Source organism: Olea europaea, chromosome 4, assembly GCF_002742605.1.
Source record: "Olea europaea var. sylvestris chromosome 4, O_europaea_v1, whole genome shotgun sequence".
NCBI classification, from domain to species: domain Eukaryota; kingdom Viridiplantae; phylum Streptophyta; class Magnoliopsida; order Lamiales; family Oleaceae; genus Olea; species Olea europaea.
In genome coordinates, this window is record NC_036240.1 from 10,617,071 (window position 1) to 10,640,551 (window position 23,481).

The 23,481-nt window shown below is 33.8% G+C and overlaps 1 protein-coding gene across 5 annotated transcripts; it reads left to right on the forward strand.

Annotated features, from left to right (window-relative positions):
* Positions 1 to 4,439: 4,439 nt before the first annotated feature.
* Positions 4,440 to 9,197, forward strand: LOC111393614 (protein OBERON 2). Of its 5 annotated transcripts, none has more exons than XM_023019226.1 (5): positions 4,440 to 4,600; positions 5,923 to 6,321; positions 6,913 to 7,463; positions 7,574 to 7,634; positions 8,587 to 9,197. In XM_023019226.1, the coding sequence occupies exons 2-5, from the start codon at positions 5,961 to 5,963 to the stop codon at positions 9,033 to 9,035; spliced, it is 1,422 nt and encodes a 473-aa protein (XP_022874994.1). In that variant the 5' UTR covers positions 4,440 to 4,600; positions 5,923 to 5,960; the 3' UTR covers positions 9,036 to 9,197. The 5 variants fall into 5 exon arrangements, with proteins under 5 accessions (XP_022874994.1, XP_022874997.1, XP_022874996.1 ...); XM_023019229.1 differs by having other exon boundaries at positions 8,590 to 9,197; XM_023019228.1 differs by having other exon boundaries at positions 5,950 to 6,321.
* Positions 9,198 to 23,481: the final 14,284 nt, after the last annotated feature.

Here is a 23,481-nt window from a genome sequence, read left to right on the forward strand (position 1 = left end):
GGTTTTAATTTTTTTGGTTGGGTTTGGCTGTTGGGCTTAAGTATATTAAATTCTGGGCCGATTTTTAGTTAATTTATGAAGCCCAAGAGAGTATTAGCCAACCCGGTAGTCCATAACCCATTTTATTTGGCCTTAACTTTCATTTTTCATTCCCAGGGCCAGCAGAAGACGAGTCAGTAATCACGAGAGGCAGCAGCAAGAAATTCTGAATTTCCCCCAAATTACCAAACGCTTTTCCTCATCCTCACTTCTTCTTGCTCCAAATTCACACCACGAACTTCAGGTATCAGACTTTCGGACCGGTCAATGTCCGGTGAGTGATTACTCCTTCTTTCAATCTTTGTTATTATTATTTATTTTTTTGGGTTTTGGTGTTGATGTGCGTAAAAATGCTAACAAATTTCAATTTTCAAGAATGGGAATTTGAAGAGTGCGTAAAAATGCTAACATATTTTGTTGGACTTAAAAATAAGTTTGTTTGAATTACATTATAATTTGTTATATCTTTCACACAGCTAAGCTAATAGACAGGATTTTATTTTCATAGAACAGAGGTTTTAGCTTCTAAATAGTGGGGACAGGACTTATGAGTTTAATTTTTTACATAAAAGAATTGCTCAACTTAAAGAAGAAAAACAATGAAACTCGTGTTTAAACATTGTACTATTAGATAATTTAGATTACCTAATGGTAAAAAGAGGATGCACGTTACACCAATTTCAGTATATTATTGAATTCTAAATATCAATACTATGTCTGTCGTTATGCTTGGTAGTTGACTGGTCACTGGTGGCATATTGGAAGTTCTTCGCCCATATTTTATCATTTTCACTCAAAGTTAGTTTTGGTGTATTTTAGAATATAATTACCTACATTCACTTCCGGTTCTAGAAAATAATGAAGAGTAGGAATGAATATTATCCATGTTGTACTATGGATGTTTAACAAAATAGCATACTTTGTGTTCCCTTAATTAATGTAAATGAAGCTGGAAAATATTGAAAAAGAAGATGAATATGCCAATTGCCAAGAAAAATGATTAAGAGATAATGATAGGTATATAAATTTGTGTAACAACTCACACTACCTTTTGGTCAGCCAGTCAAATCAACAAAGAATGTCCCATACTTATCTAGAGTCAGCTATGTTTTGGTAAATCACTTCTATATAAAAATCGGGGGTTCTTTTCATCTTTTGTAATCATCATTTGCATTTGCATTCCAATTTTATACTATATATTTTGACATTTTAGTGCATTTACGTATATATTGAATAACTTTTAATATTATGTAACCAAATTTTAATAAACGATCGAACAATTACGATTGTCGACAGTCAACGATCGCCGGTCAATGGTCAAACCGCCCTAGCTGAACTTGAATCCTGGATTCGCCACTGCGGCTCGGGGTAGGACGGATATAGTAATTATACCGTCGCCAAACCTCGAATCGATTACCTGTTAAAAAAAATTAATTGGACAATTGGGCTTTCCATTATTCTTTCTATGATTCATTCTAGCCAAAAATTATGGCCCATTATCGACCCGCTAAGTTCAACTAACCTAACTCAGTAACTCTATACCCTATACACAAATATTAAAGGGAAAATTTCATAACTAAGAAATTAATTATGGCACATTTCAAAAAAAAGAAAACAAGTTTCAAATTTCTAAAATCAAATTTTTATTAAAAAATATTTATAATTTAATTAGTTAATTAATTATTTTATTAATTAAATATATTTAGGTCACAGATCTATACAATTTGGCCACAAATTAACAATATAATTAGTTACATATTATTTTTTGGTCATAAATCAAAAATTTTATGTCACAAATTTTTTTACGATCACATTTTAAAAAATTTGTAAGTCACAATTTGTTTATTGGTCACAAATCCAAAAATAATTAGTCACGGATTAATTTTTAGTCACGACTTATCATATTATTGGTCACAACTTATTTTTCGATCACAAATTAAAAATTTTATAGATCACATATTATTTTTCGATCATGAATCAAAAATTTTATAGGTCACAGATTAATTTTTTGATCACAACTCAATAAATTATAAGTCACAAACACAAATTTTATAGGTCACAGATTAATTTTTCGGTCACAACTCAATAAATTATAAGTCACAAACACAAATTTTATAGGTCACATATTATTTTCGATCATGAATCAAAAATTTTATAGGTCACGAAATCAAAATTGTTATTGGTCACATCTAATTTGGTCGCAAATTAACAATTTAATTAGTCACTTATTATTTTTTGGTCACGAATAAGAAATTTTGTCACAAATTATTTTACGATCACAATTCAAAAATTTTGTAGATCACAGCTCGTTCATCGGTCACAAATCAAAAAATTTATGAGTCACGATTAATTTTTAGTCACAACTTATCAAATTATTGGTCACTACTTATATCTCGGTCACAAATCAAAAATTTTATGGGTCACAAATCAAAAATTTATAAGTCATAGATCACAAATATTATAGGTCACAACTTAAAAGACAGTCACAAATTATTAATTTTTTAGATCGCACAATATTTCTTGGTCACAATTTTTTTTCATTGGCCACATATTATTTATTAGTCACAGATTAACTAATTCGCTGGTCACATTCAATCAAATAATCTGTGACCACCATCAACATTTGCGACCACCGCCATCTCTCGACGACAACATCACCACCTCAAATCAACAAATCGCTGTGCCATATCCACCACCACCTCAGTAGAACCGCGCCAACAACATATCACCATAACCATCGCCACCATCTCACCCACAATGTCCACCACCACAGCTATCATCAGAACCACAACACCACCATATCCAACGTTACCTTCGCCATCAAAAATTCCATGGGTCACGATTTATTGATTGGTCACAAATTAACCAATTTATTTGGTCACACATAACCAAATAATTGATCACAAACACCTCCACGTCTCATCCCACCTACCCCAACCACCTCTCGCCACGATCACCGTTGAGACGACAGACTGCAAAACACCACCACACACCACATCAACCCAAAATCACTATCACAATAACCAAACCACCTCACGTTAATGCAAAATCACTGTCACAGCAATCTCCAAAATCAACAAACTACACCGTCGCCAGAAACCACCACGATCGTCGCCACCAACACACTAACAACATCCAAATCAACCACATTGAAAGCAGAAGCAACAAAAAGATCAGATTCGATAGCAATCACACTCGTCCTCAGCCCACGGCGGCGACGAGAAACGGCAAATCTGCAGCGGTGGTGTCGCTGGAGATGTGGCACACACTGACGCATGACTTCTTCACAAAGCGAGTCGCCTGAGTGGTGGCTCAGCTCTGCGGTGTCATTTCACCGCCGCAAATCACGGTGATTGACCGGAGATGTGGGACATCGCGCTGCGTTATGTAGTGCTACCTACATGGTGGCGATGGCGCGGTGTCATCATTTTGAAGTGGCATGGGTAGGTCTCTGGCGGACGGTGAGCAGATGGAAAGAAAGAGAGGGAAAAGATGGAGAGTGATGGTAGAAGAGAGGGAGAGTGACGATGAGACTGGGGGAGTGAAATGAATAGGGTTTCGAATTTTGGTTAATAAAAATATTGATTAAAAAAAATTCCTGATTTTTGAATTGTTAAACTTGCCATCTGATTTTAGAATGTTGAATTTTTAATGTATGGTTTTGTGTAATTTCCACAATATTAAATATATATGGAAACTGTTTGTCAAATTTGAATTTTGCATTTGGGAATTAGGATATTGTTTGTATTTTCATTTGGGATACTAAATTCGCTAGTATTGTGTTTTTGTTTTTATTGATTTTTTTTAATATATAAATTATTTTTCCAATCTGACGGTTAGATTTATAAAAACTAATTTATTTTCGTGGCTATTAATCATCCGAATTGAGCCGAGCCGAACAGAACCAACTTACGTGATTATGGTGCAGTTATGATATGACTAAAAAATTGATGGTTTGGTAATAATTTTGGACTAACCAACCCCGAACGGAACCATTGCCAACCCTAATGCAAACGTAGCATTTTGCCTTCTCTTAAGGCATGCTTGAGAGGATTTTTTTTCCTCTATCATTTTTTTTTTCTTGTGCTAATTTTGAGTGACATCATTTATGAGTGGTTGAAAAAATGGGTCCTTATCAATTTTAGCCCTTGTTTGAGCCTCATTTTTTTGAAAAAAAAAAATTTTAAACAGTGTTTTGACATCATTTCAATCACACATTTTTCAATAAAATAATATTATACGAAAATTTAAAACTTTTTTTTTAATTTTTTAACCACACATTTTACATCATTATACTATTCAAAAATACATTTTCTTGACAAAAATGGGGCTCAAACAGGGCTTAAAAGTCACTTAAAATGAATCCACTCGTGGACTCCAAAATTGATACTTCAATAAATAATACCCTGACGGTGATCCATAACTCCCAAGCAGCCCCCATCAAGCCAAATTCAGCGTATCTCAAACGGATTGAACAAAATACAGACCCAAGGTGAATACCTACAAGAATGCTGGCGAACTGTGGCAAATTGGTCATTTGAAAACCGAGTGTTCTCATTTGGTATGAACTCTTCCTTAATCTAAATTCTTGTTCAAATACTCTGAATAAAAATTAACATTGGCCACCTTCAAACCCTCTTTCATTTCTTCTTCTTAGGGTTTCTGAATGATATTCACAATTCACTGGATGCATATAAACATTTATAATTCGCATATACTTTCGATTTTATTTAATTAAATTGAATATATAATTGAATTTTTATTTTTTTACAACTCGAAAATACCTTTTGCATCGAGTTTTCAATCTTTGCTTAGTTTATGCTGTTTGCTGTTTGTCTGTAAGTTTCTCCTAGAATACATTACGGTAATAAGAGGCGTTGATTTCTAAAAAAGTCACGTTGAATCCGAGAGCTACTGACAGAGCTGTTTACTTTGAATTAATTGTTTTCATACAATTGATCGTTTCTTGGTTTCTTATGTGAAAGGATCTTTTACTTTTAGCTTGGGGATTGCTTCCATTTTCAGAAACCCTAATCTGTGCAATTCTCAGAGTAAGAGTACATTTCTGGGAGGTGTATGGCTTGAGCTTTTGTGCTTGTGCTCGTCAAATTTTTAATTTAGGCGGGGAATGATAAATTTTAAAAATAGTAAAGACAGGAAGCTTGAACACTTGTCAAAGTACGTGGAGAAGGACAATTTTTAAAAATGGCAAAGAGGGGAAGGCAGAGAAAAGAACATTCCTGACAATTCATCGAGCTGATTAAAAATTTTCTTCTGAGGTTTTAATATCTATAATAAAGTCAGCAAAGTTACATTTTTAGTAGACTAACAGAATTTCTCATCCGAAAGCAATCAAGAAAGTTACATATGATATTGTTAGTTTTGAGGCTACTTGTTCTGAATGTGCTGGAAAGGGAACTTTTTCCTATTTATTTACGGGAACTTTATACTCCTAAGGTTTTACAGATACCCACTTTGCACCACGAGATCTCATCTTTGATCCAAAGCCATTCCAATTAATATTTAGGTGCTTCTCATTTGTTGCAGTCTCAGCTGAAGGATAGATTTTGTTGTTTAGTACTTGCACCTTAAGTTTTTTCAATGTTATTAGATTTGAGTCACTGCTGCAGTATCAGTGATTCAGGTCTAAGAAGCTTGTTATAGGCTTCGAAAGTCCAGGTTACAGGATTCTAATATGCATATAATTGCTTCGATACCATCAAAACCAGCTTGTCGCTGTAACATGTTCTGTTTATTTTTGCAGAATGCTGTGAATGTTTCCCATTTTGTTACTTCCTGTTCTAACGGATTTAAGTATATTCATGTTCTCAATGCTATATAACATGCCATTTTTTTTTATGATTTTTCTATTGCTTTATGCAGAGTTTGACATTTATATTGACCTGTCAGCGTGCGAGTCTATGGACATTGACAGTACTAGTGTGACTAAAGGCAGCTCATGTGGGCTGAAGGAAAATGGCATGCCCCTCTATCCTGTTTCTCTTTATGATTCGGGTGAAGGTCTTCCATATGCTCCCGAAGATTGGCCTTATCCTGGTGATAAGTGGAGCTGGAAGGTGGGAGGACGCATTGCTGCTTCTGGATATTTTTTGGATAGATACATGTATACTCCTGCGCGTCTCAGGGAGGGTGGACGTAAAACTGGTTTTGCAAGCAAACTCTCTCTCGAACAGTATATCCGGAAGAACTTCCCTGATGCAGATGTTAACGCATTTTTTGCATCATTTAGTTGGAAGATTCCTTCAAAATCACGCATGAAAGGTAGCTTTTATTTTGGTTATTATATATATATTTTTTATTTTTTACTCTTATTGTAAATTTATAATGGTTAGCAGTTCTGGTATTTGGTACTTCAATAGATTAAATTCCTTGAATTGTGTATATTTTGGGAGGATTTGGTAAATGAGTCATCTTTCTTTCCATGGAGAATTATATATTTGAATATTATTTTTCACACCATTGGCCCATAATAATGACTGAATATATATATATATCATTGTGTACTCAGCACAATCCTTGTTTGTATTCACTTTTGTCAAATCGAAGGTACTAAACATATTTCATTTAGATGTGTAAGCTGGACCTTAGTGTGAGTCTCAATTTAAGATGATCTAACACAACAAATTAACATGATTTGTTATGAGCCAGCCACGATGAGCCTACGAGCTTTCTAATTTTATTTTATTTTTTATTTTTATTTTTGACAAGAGTTTCTGTGAAATAGCTCGTTTAAGTATGAATGCTATTGATGATGGAGGACCACATTTAAAGCATTTTGAGTGATGGTAGATTGCTTATTCTTACTGCGACTTGAATTAAGACCTTTATGAAGTTTGTTTGTTGTATTTGTAGATGATATAGAACTGTTCACACCTCCCAGGGAAACTGCAGAACATTCAGGTTCCGACTCTCAGTTTGATGACATTTGTTGTAAGGCTGGTAACCGAGTTTGCAACAGTTTATCTGCAACAGAGGACTCTGTTTCAGATGTCATGTCTTGTGATATTTGCTGCAGTGAACCTGGCTTCTGCAGAGATTGTTGTTGTATTCTTTGTTGTAAGACTATCAAAATGGCGTTTGGAGGCTATAGTAACATTAGATGTGAAGCTAAAATAGATGGCTATTTTTGTGGACACAGTGCACATATTGAGTGTGCTCTACGAGCTTACATGGCTGGGACAGTTGGGGGAACCATTGGTTTGGAAACTGAGTACTATTGCCGTCGATGTGATTCAAGGACAGATCTCGTTTTGCATGTTGAAAGGCTTCTACAAAAGTGCAAATCAGTTGATTCTCGGGATGACATTGAGAAGATTCTGAATGTTGGTATTTGTATTTTACGTGGATCGGAGAAAACAAGTGGAAAGCAGTTGCTGCATCATATTGAGATGGCCATGGAAAAGGTATCAATGAGAAAATGGTCGAGGAACATGTTTTTCCTTTTAAGTTCATATATTTTTATGTTTCCAGGTTCTATAAACCATGGGCATAACCAATCTGATATTTACATCAGCTTAGGAATGGAACTGAACTTGAGGATATTTGGAAGGAGGAAGACACTGCAGTTACTGGAGGTAGTACTGCTCTAGCCTTTTAATGATCAAAAACCAAAGAAAAACAAGGAAACTAGTACATGTACTACTGGAAAAAATTCTGATTCGTGGATATCTTTTTATAATACGTTATAATACAAAATGAATTTGTTAAAATAAATAGGAAACTCGTATATAGTCTTTTGTTTCTGATTCGTGGATATCTTTTTATAATACGTTATAATACAAAATGAATTTGTTAAAATAAAAGCAAGCTCATTCATGGGTGTCTTTTTGTGACATGCATAATGAATTTTTTTTTGATTCGTGGATATCCTTTTATTGTACATCATACTCCCTCCGTCCCAATTATATATACTTATTTCGTTTTTCACACGGATTAATAAATCTTCTTTAATGTCGTTGGAAAATTAATTTTTGTCAAGATTTTTCCTAGTTGACCCCTATTTAATTTTTATTATGTAGTAGTAATTGAAATTAGTAAAGAATTTGAATGATTTAACTTGATGAAAAAGAAATGAGAGTTGTTTCATGTTTCCAAGAAGTGGGAAATATGTGTATTTGGATGATTTCAAGAAGTTGACATATTAAGTGGGAAAAATTGAATAAGGGTATATTGATAAATGAACAAAACAAAATATTCTAAATTAAGAAATAGGTGACAAGAGAAAAAGAAAATTCAGCCTATATAATTGGGACGGAGGGAGTAATATATGATGAATTTGTTCATATGTTCCATCTTCTGTTTTAAAAAGAAGCTTAGAAATATGTTCTCCGGTTCAGTGACATGGACTGTAATTTAACTGCGTTGCACCACTGGAGTATTAACCCCTCATTTTCTTCATGTTATCTGGTGAAGTTGCTAGTTTATCAACCAATGAGTTTTCTTCACCTGCCCTATCTAATTTTTATTATGTTGTGCTGTGAACAAGTTGATTTCTCTCAAAAGGCTTCTATGCTTGTTGACAAATAGTAGGGCTGTCTCTAAATGGCAAATGTGCATTTGGATTCCAAAATTATGAGGAGCCACATGATCATAAAGTTGGATCGCCTCAGCCTTTATCATCAACTTTTGATCATCGTGTTGAATCACTTAAACTTGAGGATGAGATTGATCAAATTCTGCATGCACTAAGGAAGTCCCAGGATTTTGAATACAGACTTGCGGAGGAAAGGCTTTTTGCTCATAAGAACTATATCCTAAATCTTTACCAACAGCTTGATAAGGAAAGGTCTGAACTCTCAAGACACGCCTCATTGAAAGATCCAAATACCACCGTACTTGATGCTGTCCAGAGCAGGATCGAACAGATAAAGCGGGAAGTGTCCAAACTAAAGGACATGGAAGAAGCGAAGAAGGGATTCGGAAGAGTTTCCAAATATATTCTCAAGGAACATTTTGGTCTAGAAATTGAGAGTTGACAAACGGCATTATCGAAATTTCATTGCAGTCACTTTGAGGTGTCATTACCAATGTTGATCATATGACAAAAGTATTTTTCCAGAAAATATATGTTAAATTTGCACTTTTTAGGATATTTTCTCTTATTCTTCGAATTGAATCAGAATAATTTTCCTGTCCAATCCTTTGAAATATGGGCTTATAGTTCGGTGCTAGATAGCTGTATAAATCTAGATATAAGCACACATTTCCTCTCTTTTTCTGAAACCAAGCAATAAACACATAATTGGGCAATGTCGCCATGAACATCAGATGATATAAAGTTCGTCCACAATTCAGTCAGTGACGAGGCACTGGATGTAATGTGGCAAAAGAAGCGAGGGCCACTGGACCTAGAAAAACACAAGCCATTCCGAAGCTCTTGAATAAGATCTACAGCATGAAGTAACATAGCCGCTAAATCAAATTCAGAGTACGAGCTTTTGACACACTGCAAGATGTCACTCTCTACATCATTAATGCATGATCTGTACTCCTTGATAAAAAGAAGTCTGGCTCTTAAGAAAGAACTCCCAATGTGAGTGGTCAAAGAGAAAAGCTCTCTACTTTAGTGAGCCCGCATTTGATAGCTCAATGAAGTTTTGTTTGATTTTACCTTCATGAATTGGTAACTTCAAATCTAGCAACTCAGATTTTGTAAAATCTATCCAGATTTAGAAAGGTTATAGTGGAAGATTTCAAGTATCTTGGAGGTTCAAAATTCGGTCACCATAGATAGGCATGTTCAAGAAAGATTCAAAGTACTATCTTTGAAGATTTCAAGTGTCTTGAAGGCTATAGACCGGCCAGAATGGCTCAGCAATGTCCTTAGAAGTTTCAAGTTTTCTACCTCCTCTTGGAAGATTTGAAAACGGTAAGAGGCCAGATGCATTGTTGAAGCAGTTATCTGCATAGTTCTGCCCAGTTTTCTTGGTGCTTCTCTGTTTCGAATTTATCACAATTTCTGGTGAGTTCAAACAGTGCAGTGTATTGTTTTTCTGCAAAGTTTTGCACAGATTCTTGGTGCTTCTCCTTGTTGTGTTTCAATTTCAGCCTCAGACCTTGGTTCTGTGTCGAATTGGGTTCCAGCTTCAGGGGAGTTTTCGACCAGTAAAGTACATTGGTCAGTGGCGTTCAAGAGTCAGAATTTTAGAAGTTTCTTGGTTGTTCATCCGGTCAGCAGGGTGATGGCTTCATTCACCCAGTTTTCTTGGTTGTTCATCTGGCCAACTTATTGTTGGTAGATTTCTTCAGAGACTCGAGTTATTCTTTGTTTCTTGATAAAGTCCAGCAGGTTTAGGCCCTTTAAGCCTCATTAATTTGAAGAAATGTATTATGGAATAGTGATTAATAAAGAACATGTGGTTAAGAAAAAAAATTTTGATTTGCGTGTAATGCGTGTAATATTATTTTAATGAAGAATATGTGATTAAAAATGAGTACCGTAGAAAAAATAATGAGAAATAATGTAAAGGATGACAAACAGTGTGGCTTAATCTGCTTTCGAATTCAAATATGAACAGATATTAGGTAGAACAAATTCACCTATTGATCACCTTTAAATCTTAAATCAAAATTCAAAAATTTAAGGTAGTATTCGATCGATTTCTTTTATTGTATTCAATTTACCTCTCTAGGTTTCTCATTGAGTCTATTTACCTAATTCAACCCAATATCTTTATATGAATCAATTTTAGTTAAACGAAATATTAGTTCTAAAAATTCATATAACGATCCCAATAATTAGTATAAATATCTCTACACGTTATACTAGACTACCAAATTTTATTATACGATCTAAACCTCAAATTCACCTCTTAATTCGTAAAAGATTCAGAAAATCATCAAATTAGTGATCAAATAATTCAACGTATTAAGCTCATAGTAAAATAAACACATCTATGATAAAATAACAAGAATTTGGATAAAAGAAATAAAGGATTTCAAGTAGATTACATTGTTTGCCCTAATATAGAATTTAGCTACTCATAATGCAACCAAAAAAAAAAAAATTTTATTAAATACATCACCAGATTTTGAATCAAGATGTAGTAAAAGAGATTGAATCTTGCACCAAGATATTATTCCTCTTTCAATCAATACTTTAACCCTTGAATTTCTTGTTGTTTTTCTCCTTTGAATTGCGCTCTTCAATCTCCAATTGTATTCTTTATCTCTCAATGACTAAAACTCCTTCAAAAGTGCAAATAACTTGTATCTATATTCCTTCTCACATTTATGTCAAATGTAGGGCTTCTTGTAGGCTTCAAAATGGGCCGAAAAATGCATCCTCTTCCATCTTCAGGCTGCACCTTGTCACTTTCCTCAATGGTGTCGTAGAGCCTAGTGTGTGGCATCGTGGCGCCACACCTCTACTCTTGCTAGTTTACGTGGCCTTGAGTCACCTCTATTCTTCTACATCTATGGCACTAGTAGTGGCGTCGGGCAGCAGTCTTTTCCTTTCCTTGATGTTGAAATTTGACTATTTTCTCCTCGATTTATGTCAATAGCCTTGTTTTCTTTTTTATATCCATGATTTGTACCATTTCACCATTCCCACAAAACAACACAAACAAACATATTAAAAATGTTCAAAACTCATAAGTTCTAGCTCATAATCAAAGTTAAAAATGGAATAAGACTCGTGAATAAAACACCCTCGTGATTTGTCTAACATTGCATTCCGTTGGTCGTCATGCATGAGTCTCTTGGTTTCAAGCATCGATACGGGTCATACTCTTGATACTAAAAATGCAAAGTATTATGTGAGTCTAAGCCAGTAGGAATATGAATTATTCTTGAATCTACCTCGATCTATGAGGTGTTTTAAGTTCAAGTATGAGATGGTATGTCGGAAAGGGTTTCTCGCATAGACCTTTGAACTTTGAAGCTCAATCCAAGGTCTTTTCCAAACAATAAAATGCAGAAAATAAGAAGACTTGTCGAATGATCAAGACTTGTAGTGACACAATAGTTTAAAGTGAAATTGCTCACTGTTAACTGTTGTCGTTTCTTTGGACAATCACGCTCATGAGAAAAATAATAATAATAGAATCACTTGTGCTGTAATTATAAGAAATTTCCAAAACTTTCGAGTTTTGAATAGAAAAGTAAAAGAATTCTTAAATCGATTTTGCATAGAAATACAAAAGTTGAAATGATTTCATTGTGTTTTTTTCCAAGAAAAAAAGAGATATATAGGCCATGAATTATAATTTAATAAAATAAAACTATGGGATTCATTATGGAAAAGTTACACCCATCTTGTTTTTATCTTTTCATTTAAAAAATCAGAAATTAAATTTATCTTTTCAAAAATCAGGTACATATTACATCCTACAGTACCTCACACCGCACCCACCCTATCACTTAATTCAATTCTTTCCAAATCCTCCCATCTCCTTGATTCACACAAACGAAGCCCACTTTCGTCCACCGCCTATCGCTGTAGAAGCCTATTGTCGCACGCCGTCTATTTACGCCATTGTCGTCTGATAAGTGCATTTTATGCATTTATTCGGACTATATTACTAAGTTTTCATTTCGTTAAATTATTAATTTCTACGTAACTTAGATTGATTTTCTTTTCTTTTTAGTTATGGACTTGTTTGAATCAATTTAAAGGAAAAAAGATCAACTAGCCATTGGATGGAAAGTTTAGGCCCTTGTTTGATCTCTTTTTTTTTTTTTTTTTTTTCAAAATACATCTTTCTCCCTCTTCTTTTCAACCATATAATTTTCAATAAAACAATATTTTACGCACATCTTCTTATTTTTTTAACCATACATTCTTAATAATCGACTATTTCAAAATGCATTCTTAGTTTTTTTTTTTTTTTTTTTTTTTTTCAAAATACATCTTTCTCCCTCTTCTTTTCAACCATATAATTTTCAATAAAACAATATTTTACGCACATCTTCTTATTTTTTTAACCATACATTCTTAATAATCGACTATTTCAAAATGCATTCTTAGAAAATAATGTGGCTCAAACATGGACGGTTGAGGTTTGATTATAGAGGAAATTACATAACCCTAGGTATTTAAAGATTACAATTCAAAAATTAGGGATAAAGTTTCATTATTCACAAATTTGATATCAAAACACGTCTCACCCACCCATCTATGAAAACCTAATTCATTTCCGAAACTCTCTCTTTTCCCCCCATCTCTTTCCCGTTGTGAAATTGCACCACCGCACATGATCTCTTCTCCCTTTCCCTCATCTCTCTCTTCTATCTCTCTGTTGGGAAGCCATCATCGTTCCATTTTCTCTCTGTTCGATCGTAGAAAACCAAGTAGTGGCTATCTACCACGCTCATTGACCACGCCACATGCAGGACCATCAAAGATCTAGGGTTTTTCTGGATCAGATTCAGAAAATCATAAGGGCCAGGACCTTGATGGTTGTAACATCAATGTAAACGAACCTCAGTCCCTCGTAAGAGACACAGGAGCTAGATTTCGTGGGGGCGACGATAAAGGCTGTGGCCCCCATGAGGGAGGTTTCTCTGCCATAAACTCATATTCCTACATCCACCAAGCCCATCGTCGCACTACCTATGATGGACGTTGCTGCTATGTGCGTGGATGAGTGGTAGGGATTGGTTTGATTGGCCGATTGGGATAGATGTAGAGGCATGGCGAAAATGGTAATGTGTAAATGGTCGGCTTGACTGTTGATTTTAGGTATGAGGGCTATTGAATTAGGGTGGTGGTGATGTTGCATATTATTGTTCATAAGCAGACGGGGTGGCAGTGGTGTTGGATTTAGTGTTGGCGACTTTGTTGTTGGTGGGGTTGTGGTGGTGGCAATTATGACATTGTGAGGTTGGTCACAAGTAGTCGTAGTAGAAGTGGCGGTGGTATATGACCCACTATTTGGTGTATCTGACCAACTATTAAGAAATTTTTTATTTTTGATTATATATATTTTTGACATTCAAAGCACGTTTTCGATTCTCGAATGATTGACATGTATTTAATTTTCTCTACAATTATATGCGCAATAGTTGTATAAGTTTTGTGGCTTGTTTTGCTTTTGAATGATTGAATATAAGTTAAACATAGCCTCAATCGTCGTAGAGTATGATCGTAGATAGAAATATACTATTATGCTCTATGTGACTTGTAAGTATTCATAAATCTTTAATGCATTTTTATATGTTCGCATACATCATAAAAATATAGTCAGATCACATATAAAAATATGTTTAACTACAGTCTTGCATTAATTTTAGTTAATTTAAATCTTGCATTGATAAATAGATTAATTAATTTATTGGAACAATCACAAATTTCAATTGTTTCCGTTAAGGCTAAATTAATTTAAATTTAAACTAGTGCAATTTTAATGGGAACGATACTTGGACTTAAAATCCATTTTACTACTTGTTAACAAACTATAAACTTTGGTATTTCAAACAAATAATATTTTCGTGACAAATTTTTGGTAACGTTGCTGGGGGTATGTTGCTTTATTTTGATTATTTTAGTACTAATTCGAATTTCGACCTGCATTCTATTATTTTTATTTTTGTTTCATTTTAGTTTCTCTTCGTTTCTTTCTTTTTCGGGATATAAAAAGGTAAAAAATAGCAGAATAAAAGATGATCATGGTTGATTTCAATAGATGCTCATATACGACTTCATCGCAAAGCAACAACAATAGGCAGTTCAAAAAATTGATGAAGAAGATATGCTGGTAGGAGATTTCATTATAGGATAGCAGTTAAGAGATATAAAAGCAGAATGTGAACTTGATGAAACTATCATGGGTGACTTACCTGTTGCATTATTTCGCTCATCACAATTTGACATGGGTGATTTGCCTGAAGACAAAGGTATTATTTCTTCCACCAGTTATTAATGGATATCGATTAAGGGAATCACGTCAACCGAACTTCTAACAAATATAACAAGAGAATAAGTCTTTCCATGAAGATGTCACTATTACTTTGCCAAAATTTTTTAATACGACGTTTCGAGAAAACTTCAATTAAATAAGAGGAGCATGAAAATATCGAGAAATTAATAATAATGGAAAATTTGGAAGCAAATTGTAATATGGAAAAAGTCATATTGAGCAAGATAAACAGGATCATCAAGCCATATTCAAGGTGCCATGACACACTTTTGCCAAAAGTCGAGCTCTAAACTATAAATCGAGCGCTTAATGGGAGGCAACCCATTTTTCTATTTATTTTCATTATTTTGATTAGCTATGTCATTTCAAGTACTTTTAGGGATTGCATTAGTAATTTAGGGTCATAATTAGGAACTTATGCATCTAATGATTTTAACACATTTTAGGTAGTATTTTAAGACTTAAATTAGTAACTTAGATATGTTTATTTATTGAGTTCATTTTATTTATGATCATCGTTAGCATCCTAGCATCACATTAAACTTACAATAATGTGATATGCATTCTTAAGGTTGTACCTAGATTTCACTCTTTAAACCAATTTGAAAGACTTATCTAATCTTAGCTATAGGATTTTTGTAGGGATGCATGTTCTGTAGATAGTTTTTCTAAATGTTAGAAGATGAGAATTCTTCATGGTGTGAATTCAGTACAACTATTTAAATCTTATTTGCTATCACTAATATTTTATTTTAAATTAATGGAACAGAAAATTAAGATCTAGCAACAAGAAAAAGTGGCGGTTGTCATGATGTCTACTAGTTGATCCAACATAATCTTTCTATTTGTCCACATTTACCTTGGGAAGTTTTTTATCCTTTCTCCTTTACTTTCATTATTCTTGCTTTTACATTAGGGACAATGTAATATTTTTGTTTAGGGGTGGGTAAATATTAGGATACTTAGAATATATATTTAATTTTTGACCGCTGCTCGGGTCCGTATAACTATTTTAAAAAAAAATGAAAAAGCTGAAAAAAAAAGAAAAAAAATTCAGAAATTGTATCTAGTTAGTGTTGAACAACTTGCCGCATAAGATAATGTTTATTTATTTGAATTGAGTATAGATTTAACTAGAACTAGACAACACCAAAACTTGTGTTTTTTACTTGAGTACTTATCTATGTTAAACTTGATTATTTGAGCACATAGCCATCATTGATTTATTACTTATATTAGAACTTGACTTGATTACATGGGTTTAGTTGTTGATATTGTTGATCTAGGCAAAAGTTAAATTACTAAATCCTTAATATATAAACCAAATTTCAAAACAAGCAATTTGAGGGCGAGAATGTTAGTGCTTGTTTTCATAGAAATTTGATGGTTTGGAGTTCTCGGTTCATAGCGTTAGTTGAATGAGCTTGAATTAAGAAGTCTAGAACTTTAAAATTCAAATCTCATACATCTTTTACATTTTTTTGTAGCAGTCTTTGAAACCTGATGCCTTATAGTGATTTTACTTGAGAGCCGTTGACCTAAAGCCCGCTACAGGGGTCATTTAGAAAACTTAATGTAAAGAAATTTTACACATAAAAAGTCAAAAGAATGAAAAATTAGATTCTCATATCAAAAGAAAAAGTGATACATTTTACACATCATTTCGTAGCCTTTTTTTACTTGAGTTATTAAGGTTGTAAGGGTATCTAAAAACCTAATACCCTATAGTCATTTGACTTGGGAGTCATGCCTAGAACTCGCTACAGGGGTTATTTAGAAAACTTAATGGAGAGAAATCTTGCACAAGAGATTAAAAAAAAAAATAGATTATCAAAAGTGAGATGTACCAGGTAATAAGATTTGAACACTAGAGATTGGCAGTGTAACTTCGAGAAATATATCATCTACCTTCTAGGTATATAAGTATCTAATTATGATCATTTTGTGTGAAAAATGCATTATAATGATTATTGGAACCCACCAGTGCAAGATATATATCTGGATTAGAGAGAAAAGCATATAAAGTAATTTTGCACGAGTGGTGTGAGAAAAAAATTGATGATAAGAGGATTAGGATTAGGATTATGAGATAATCAATGACAATTGATTGGTTGTATTCTAGCATGGGTGTGAGTTCAATATTGGCTAATCTCACACACACACTGAGTTAAGTATCGGATAAGTAAAAAATAATTTTTGATGTTGTTTAGATCTTTCTAAAGTGTCACTTAAAATTGAGCCTGAGACATGAGAAACAGTTCAACGTTGAGTCTATTATTTGTGATTTGTTTTAGCTAGTAACATGTTTTATACCTAAGTTTTGTTTTATTTTGTTCGAGGACGAACAAATATTTTAGTTTGAAGGTGTTTGATAAGCGCATTTTGTGTACTTATTCGGATTATATTACTTAACATTTATGTCGTCAAATTATTAGTTTCTACTTAATTTGGATTAATTTTCTTTTGTTTTTAGTTATGAACTCGTTTGAAACAATTGCAAAGGAAAGAATTATCGATTGACCATTGGACGGAAAGTCTAGGTATCAAACTCTACACTTTGAAAATTGAACGACTTGAAGTAAATTAAAGAAGATATATATTTGTGCAAATAATTTTGTATCAAGGACACTAAATTTCATTAAGTGGAAAAAGTGGTGCCTTGATGAGAAATATCTCACTAATTGGGCTTCAAACCAATTTGAAAAGGGATAAAAGTTTTTTAGGCTTGGGCCCGTTTTGGACTAGTTGTTGATGATTGGAATTTGAAAGGAATTGGAATTGGACAAACATGGGCGGATGAGGTTAAATCTTATATGTGGAAATTGCACAATACCATACATTAAAAATTCTACATTCCAAAATCAGATGGAAAGTTTTACTATTCAAAAATCAGAAAACCCGAATTTTCTAAATTATTGCCTCTCTCTACATTTTTTCTCTAAAAGATGTAATAAATCAATTCCTCACCGTCTTCCCTCTTCTTGTCGGAGCACCACTACACGCAGCACAGCATTGAGGCTCAACGCAGCACCGCCTCGCACGCAGAGCCGCTTTGCCTAGCACCCAGGTGCGGCGCAACACCACCACTGCACGAGGTGCGGTGCAGTACCGAGGTGATGCTAATTCGCCTGCTTCTCCGATGAATTCATCTCATAGGTGGTGCAATGTGGCGGTGGTGGCCACACGTTTGTGGGTGGTGCACAATGGTGACCGCTCATTTGCATTAGCTCCATCGCCTCTTTTTTGTTCTTCGATGTTTCTTCTTCTTCTTCATTGCCACTGTTTTTTTTTTCTTTCTGTTTTTTTTTTTTTTTTTTTTTTTTTTTTTTTGCCCTTTTTTTTTTTTTTTTTTTTTTTTTTTTTTTTTTTTTTTTTTTTTTTTTGTGGATGTGGTGGTTAATGTTGGCCAAGATTGTGGTGGTGGTAGCATGATGGTTTGTGGTGGTATTTGGTTCAAAAATCACAATATTTTGGGTGTGTTTCAATTTGTGGGTGGCGACAATGGTAGTCGTGGCGGTGGTGTTTGGGTGGAGATAGCTTTGTTGAATCTTGGAGGTGGTGGTGGCGGCGGCGACTGTGGTGCTTGAGATGATGGTTTTGCTGCCCAAATTGTGGTTGTGGTTGTGATCGACTGTGGCGACAGTGTTGGTGGTGGTCACGGGGTGGTTACATATTATTTGGTTGATTGTGACCATTAAATTGGACCCGTGACCAATGAACAATATGTGGTCAAAAATAATGTGTGACCCAAAAATTTGTTAATCTGTGACTAGTAATTTGATAAGTTTTGATTCTGTGATCGATGAATAATCTGTTACCTATAAAAAAAATTATTCGTGATTGAAAAATAATATGTGACCTATAAATTTTTAGATTTGTGACTGAGAAATTAGTTTTGACTAATAACTTGATAAGTTGTGACTAGAAATTAATCCGTGACTAATTAATTTTTTGATTTGTGACCCAAAATATTTGAATTGTGGTCGTAAAATAATTTGTTATATAAAATTTTTGATTTGTGATAAAAAAAAAATAATAAATTAGTAATTAAATTGTTAATTCGTGACCAAATTGTATAGATCTGTGACATAAATATATTAAATTAATTAAATAATTAAATCATAAATAAATTTTTAATAAAAATCTGATTTTGGAATTTTGAAACTTGTTTTCTTAATTTTGAAATATACTATACTTAATCTCTCACTTTTGAAATTTTCCCATTTTATATACACGCACGGGGGGCACAATTTGGGGACGGCTAGAGTTGAAAAATATTACACGATCTAAAATTGGTGGAAGACACATACACGGCAAACACGAGACGACAACAAATAGAGAAAAGAAATCACTCCAGATCTTTTTATGCAATTAATCATCAATAATTGTGCAAGGAGTTTGGAAAATTAAACACGTTCCATCAATTTAAAGGTGATGTCGTTCCTCTTTTATTTGTTTCATTCCATTAGCATGTTAGGATAAATATTTTTGTGCTAGGATTACAATGAACATTCTATTATGAAATTTTGATTTTTGATTTTATTTATTTTTAACATTCAAAGCACTTTTTTTCCTATTTTGAATGATGACATGTATTTTATTTTCTCTACAATTATATGTGTACTAATTGTATGAGTTTTGTGGTTTGTTTTTACCTTCAAAAGATTGAAAATAAGTTGGACAGTGCCAATTGTCGTAGAGTCCGATAGAGGATATAAATATATTGCTACGCTCTATGTTATCTTTTTAAGCATTCATAAATCTTTAATACATTTTTATACGTTCACATTTGTCATAGAAATATTGAGGGGTCATATGTAAGAATATATTTAATTCTATTTGAGAGATATTGTTAAACAAATTAGAAATTTTGATCTTTATAATTGAATCATGTTATCGAATTCATAAAGTTCAAGGTTAAAGAGGATTGATATAAGTGGATTCAAAATCCTGGTACTTTTCATCATTATATTATTATAAACCTTGCATTTTAATTATAGTCTTGCATTAATTTTAGTTAACTTAAGTCTTGCATTCATAAGTAGATTATTTACTTTATTGGAAAAATCAAAAATTTCAATTGTTTTGGTTAAGACTAAGTTTATTGGAACTACTACAATCCTTGTAGAAACGATATTTGGACTCAAAATCTATTTTATTACTTATTAATGAATGGTACTGATATGAATTTACGCAGCAACGATGGCTACGAAACCCACAAAAAGATTGAAATCGGATCCCAAGAACACCAACAAGCAACGTATTGGATCTAACCCACAAAAGATGAACCAAGCAACCTATAATTGAATAAATTACCAACTTATTGATTACACGATTTATAATATCACCCGGATTTGTGAACGCCACAAGAAAAGAGATTTCTTGATAAGTTCGAATTGTTTAATGAAGAACAAGAAATGTGAAAGCAAACAACCCATTGTATAAATTCTCTCAAATATCAAAGTTGATTATAATGAAAAATAAAATATCCTATAATTATACTAAACCCTAAAAACATGATAAAACGGAATTAAAGAGTCCTAAGAATATAAAAGTTACCAAAAATAAGTGTTTTGGTCAAAATAGGATTCTAGTGCAAGAAAGGAAAATTTCTCCCCAAATTTATTCTATGTGACCGCAAGGTTATTCTTTGTGCGGTCGCATGGTTGGTCTTCAGTCCACGCTTCAAATCTTTGCACCTCTCTGGGCGACGGTACAACATAGACACATAGTTGTCATTGTTGGCTCCACTTTTGGCCGTTTGAATCAATTGGCTCCAATTCAATTCGACTCTCGTGTCCTTAATCAAACTTTTTCAATTGCATGTTATCTTCAACATTTTGGCTTCAATACTTCAAGCAAGTGAAAACTCGATTTTATTAGCTCAAATTAATCTTGAGCCATGGCCTTAGCCTCTTATTAACATTCGTCAAGTTCTTGATAATTTGTGTCCTATCTCGGGTCATATCACGTACAGTTGTGATATTTCAAATGAAGAAAATTTTCTTGACGTTGGCCACCCTAGTCGTCCATTCTCTCGTTGAAATCGAAGTCGTGTCTACTTATCTCAAGTGTGTGCTATAGAGACATAGATGTTTGGGCACTGTCGTTGCTGCAGTTTGTGAGGCAATTTTGTTTCTTCCTTTTGGCTTTCAGATAGAAAGTATTTGATGTTGGCGATTAATGTTAAGAATTTTGGGCTGTCTCATTAAATCTTTGGTTATTGGGCAGCATCTTTGTTCAGGCTGAATCACATACAACCGGGTTGCTAACCTTTTAACAAAAACGTTTTTTGGAAACATGACTTTAGCCTCTTTGAGGGATGTGAATCTGCCGTCCACGTGGCTTCATTCCAACCCTTTGATTGTGACTGTTGAATTGATTAGATATATACTTGACCTTGGCACTATTCACACACTCTGGATCATTCTTTTAGTCTCTTCGTTTCTCTCCATTTTCTGAGTGAAAAGTAGGGTTTTGATCTTTGTAAAATTGAAATTGATCTTTGTGATTGAAATGGTTGTTCTTAGTGATAGAATATGATTGTTTAGTACAATCAATAGATAATGATTCTGTGAGGTTTTCTCTGATTGCGAAGAGGTGAGAGAAACACGAAGAAATCTAAAATATCTTCGTACATTTTGTACTGATTCTTGGTTGATATTAGTGGATCTTGAGCTAAATCCCTTAGTAAATGCTCAAGATTAGGTCTCACGACTGAACATCCGGGCCCTTTTAAGGGCGAAAATCCTCTGGTGTTCTTTCCTTTTAATTTTCTGCAATTTTTCATTTACTTTTACAAATTGATCCTCAAACTTGAAGGTTAAATATAATAGTGGTATCAGAGCACATGTTTATGAAACCGTTTTTGATTTCTGAAATTTTTTTTAAACCCTAGTTTTTTATGTTCCCTCGAAAACTTTTTTAAGATCTACAGTTTCTTGGTTTAAAATGCAAAATTTGATGTTTAGAACTTTTTGATACCTTGAGTTAAACTCTCGATTCAACTGTTGGTTGGATCTATAGTGGCTTTGAATAATTTCTCCTTTGTTCATCAATTTCACTGAAGATTCGTTCTTCACTATTGAGTTTCTGGACAATTTATGAGTTGACTCACAACTGAGTCTGACTAAGTGGTTTGACTCGTACTGAGTCTGGCGAGTCGAGTTGACTCATTCCGACTCCAGCTGAGTTCACACCGAGTTTTGGTAACTCGTTTGTTTCTTACTCCTGCAGTGAAAGGCTGCTTACATTACGGTGGTCTGGTCACATCTTACATACTGAAATTTTTACAATATCAGTTTCTGGTATATTTTTGAACATTTTACTTCAATCTGTTTCTGTTTTCTTGTTAATATTGAAGTTGGTTATTAAGATAAGTGATTCTCCTCTATTTTCCTTTGTCCAAGACCCCACTGAAAGTCTGGGAATCTGAGGGAGCAGTGGACTTAAAGGGTCACCACTCCTTAGACCTTTTCATAATTAACACTTGGTTTCTTGAATTATTTTTAGATAGGAATAATTGAATTCTCCCATTCTGTTCAGAAATCTGCCTGTTTGTTACTTACATTATCTGTCTAAATCATATATATACTGTGTACTGTATAATTGCATGTTTGCATACTTACCTGACACCATGTCAAGTGCATATAAGCTAGAAATAGAGACATGGAATGGTACTGGGGATTTTAATCTCTAGCGCCAGAAAATGAGAGCATTGCTACTACAGCAAAGATGTGCTGCAGCCCTTGATGGGACATGGGCTGCTAAAATTAGTGCCTATAGTAGGAGAGAATTAGATGACACCGCATCGAGTTCTATTTTTCTTCATCTGTCTGATAGTGTGATTAGGAAAGTGCGAGAAACCACTTCTACTGAGGCCTTGTGGACAAAATTAGAATCACTCTACTTGACTAAATCCATGCCAAATAAATGTTATCTCTTAAGGCTAATTTTACAATTTCAGATTTGATCCATCATCTGGTTTAGAAGAAAATCTTGACAAATTCATTAAAATGATTCAGGACTTAGACAATCGTGATGAGGAAATTTCTAATGACCAACAGGTTGTTGCTCTATTAAACTCTCCAAGTTAAAGATATAGATACATTAGAAATGCCTTAGAATATGGGGGGCAAGAACTTACTGTGGATATAGTAACATCAGCCTTAAGAAATAAGGAGCTTGAATTAAAAGTTGAGTCAAAAGACTCTAAGTCTGGTGAAGGGGTTCATATAAAAGAAAAGCTAAATCACAATAAGAAACATAACCAATACTATACCAATCCTCACAAGAAAGGAAGATTCCCTACTTATAAGCTCAAAGATAAGAACAAGAATCATGTGAAACCAAAGAATCAGACCAAAAAATGCTACTACTGGGCAAAACAAGACACTTAATAAAAGACTGTTTTAAGAAAATCTCAAACATGAAAGATAGAAATAATTTTGATGGTTCTGCAACAGTTGCCTACAAAAATGAACCTGATATCCAGGGGGTGGTTCTTGTTAATACCACCAAAAGAAATTCAAGAGAGTAGGTCCTTGACTCTAGATGCACC

Excerpts from the sequence above, each read along its gene's own strand:
- LOC111393614 (XM_023019226.1), top strand. The coding sequence starts at position 5,961 with ATGGACATTGACAGTACTAGTGTGACTAAAGGCAGCTCATGTGGGCTG. Across the intron at positions 6,322-6,912 it reads TTCAAAATCACGCATGAAAG|ATGATATAGAACTGTTCACA; the intron begins GTAGCTTTTATT and ends TTGTATTTGTAG. Across the intron at positions 7,464-7,573 it reads TTGAGATGGCCATGGAAAAG|CTTAGGAATGGAACTGAACT; the intron begins GTATCAATGAGA and ends TATTTACATCAG.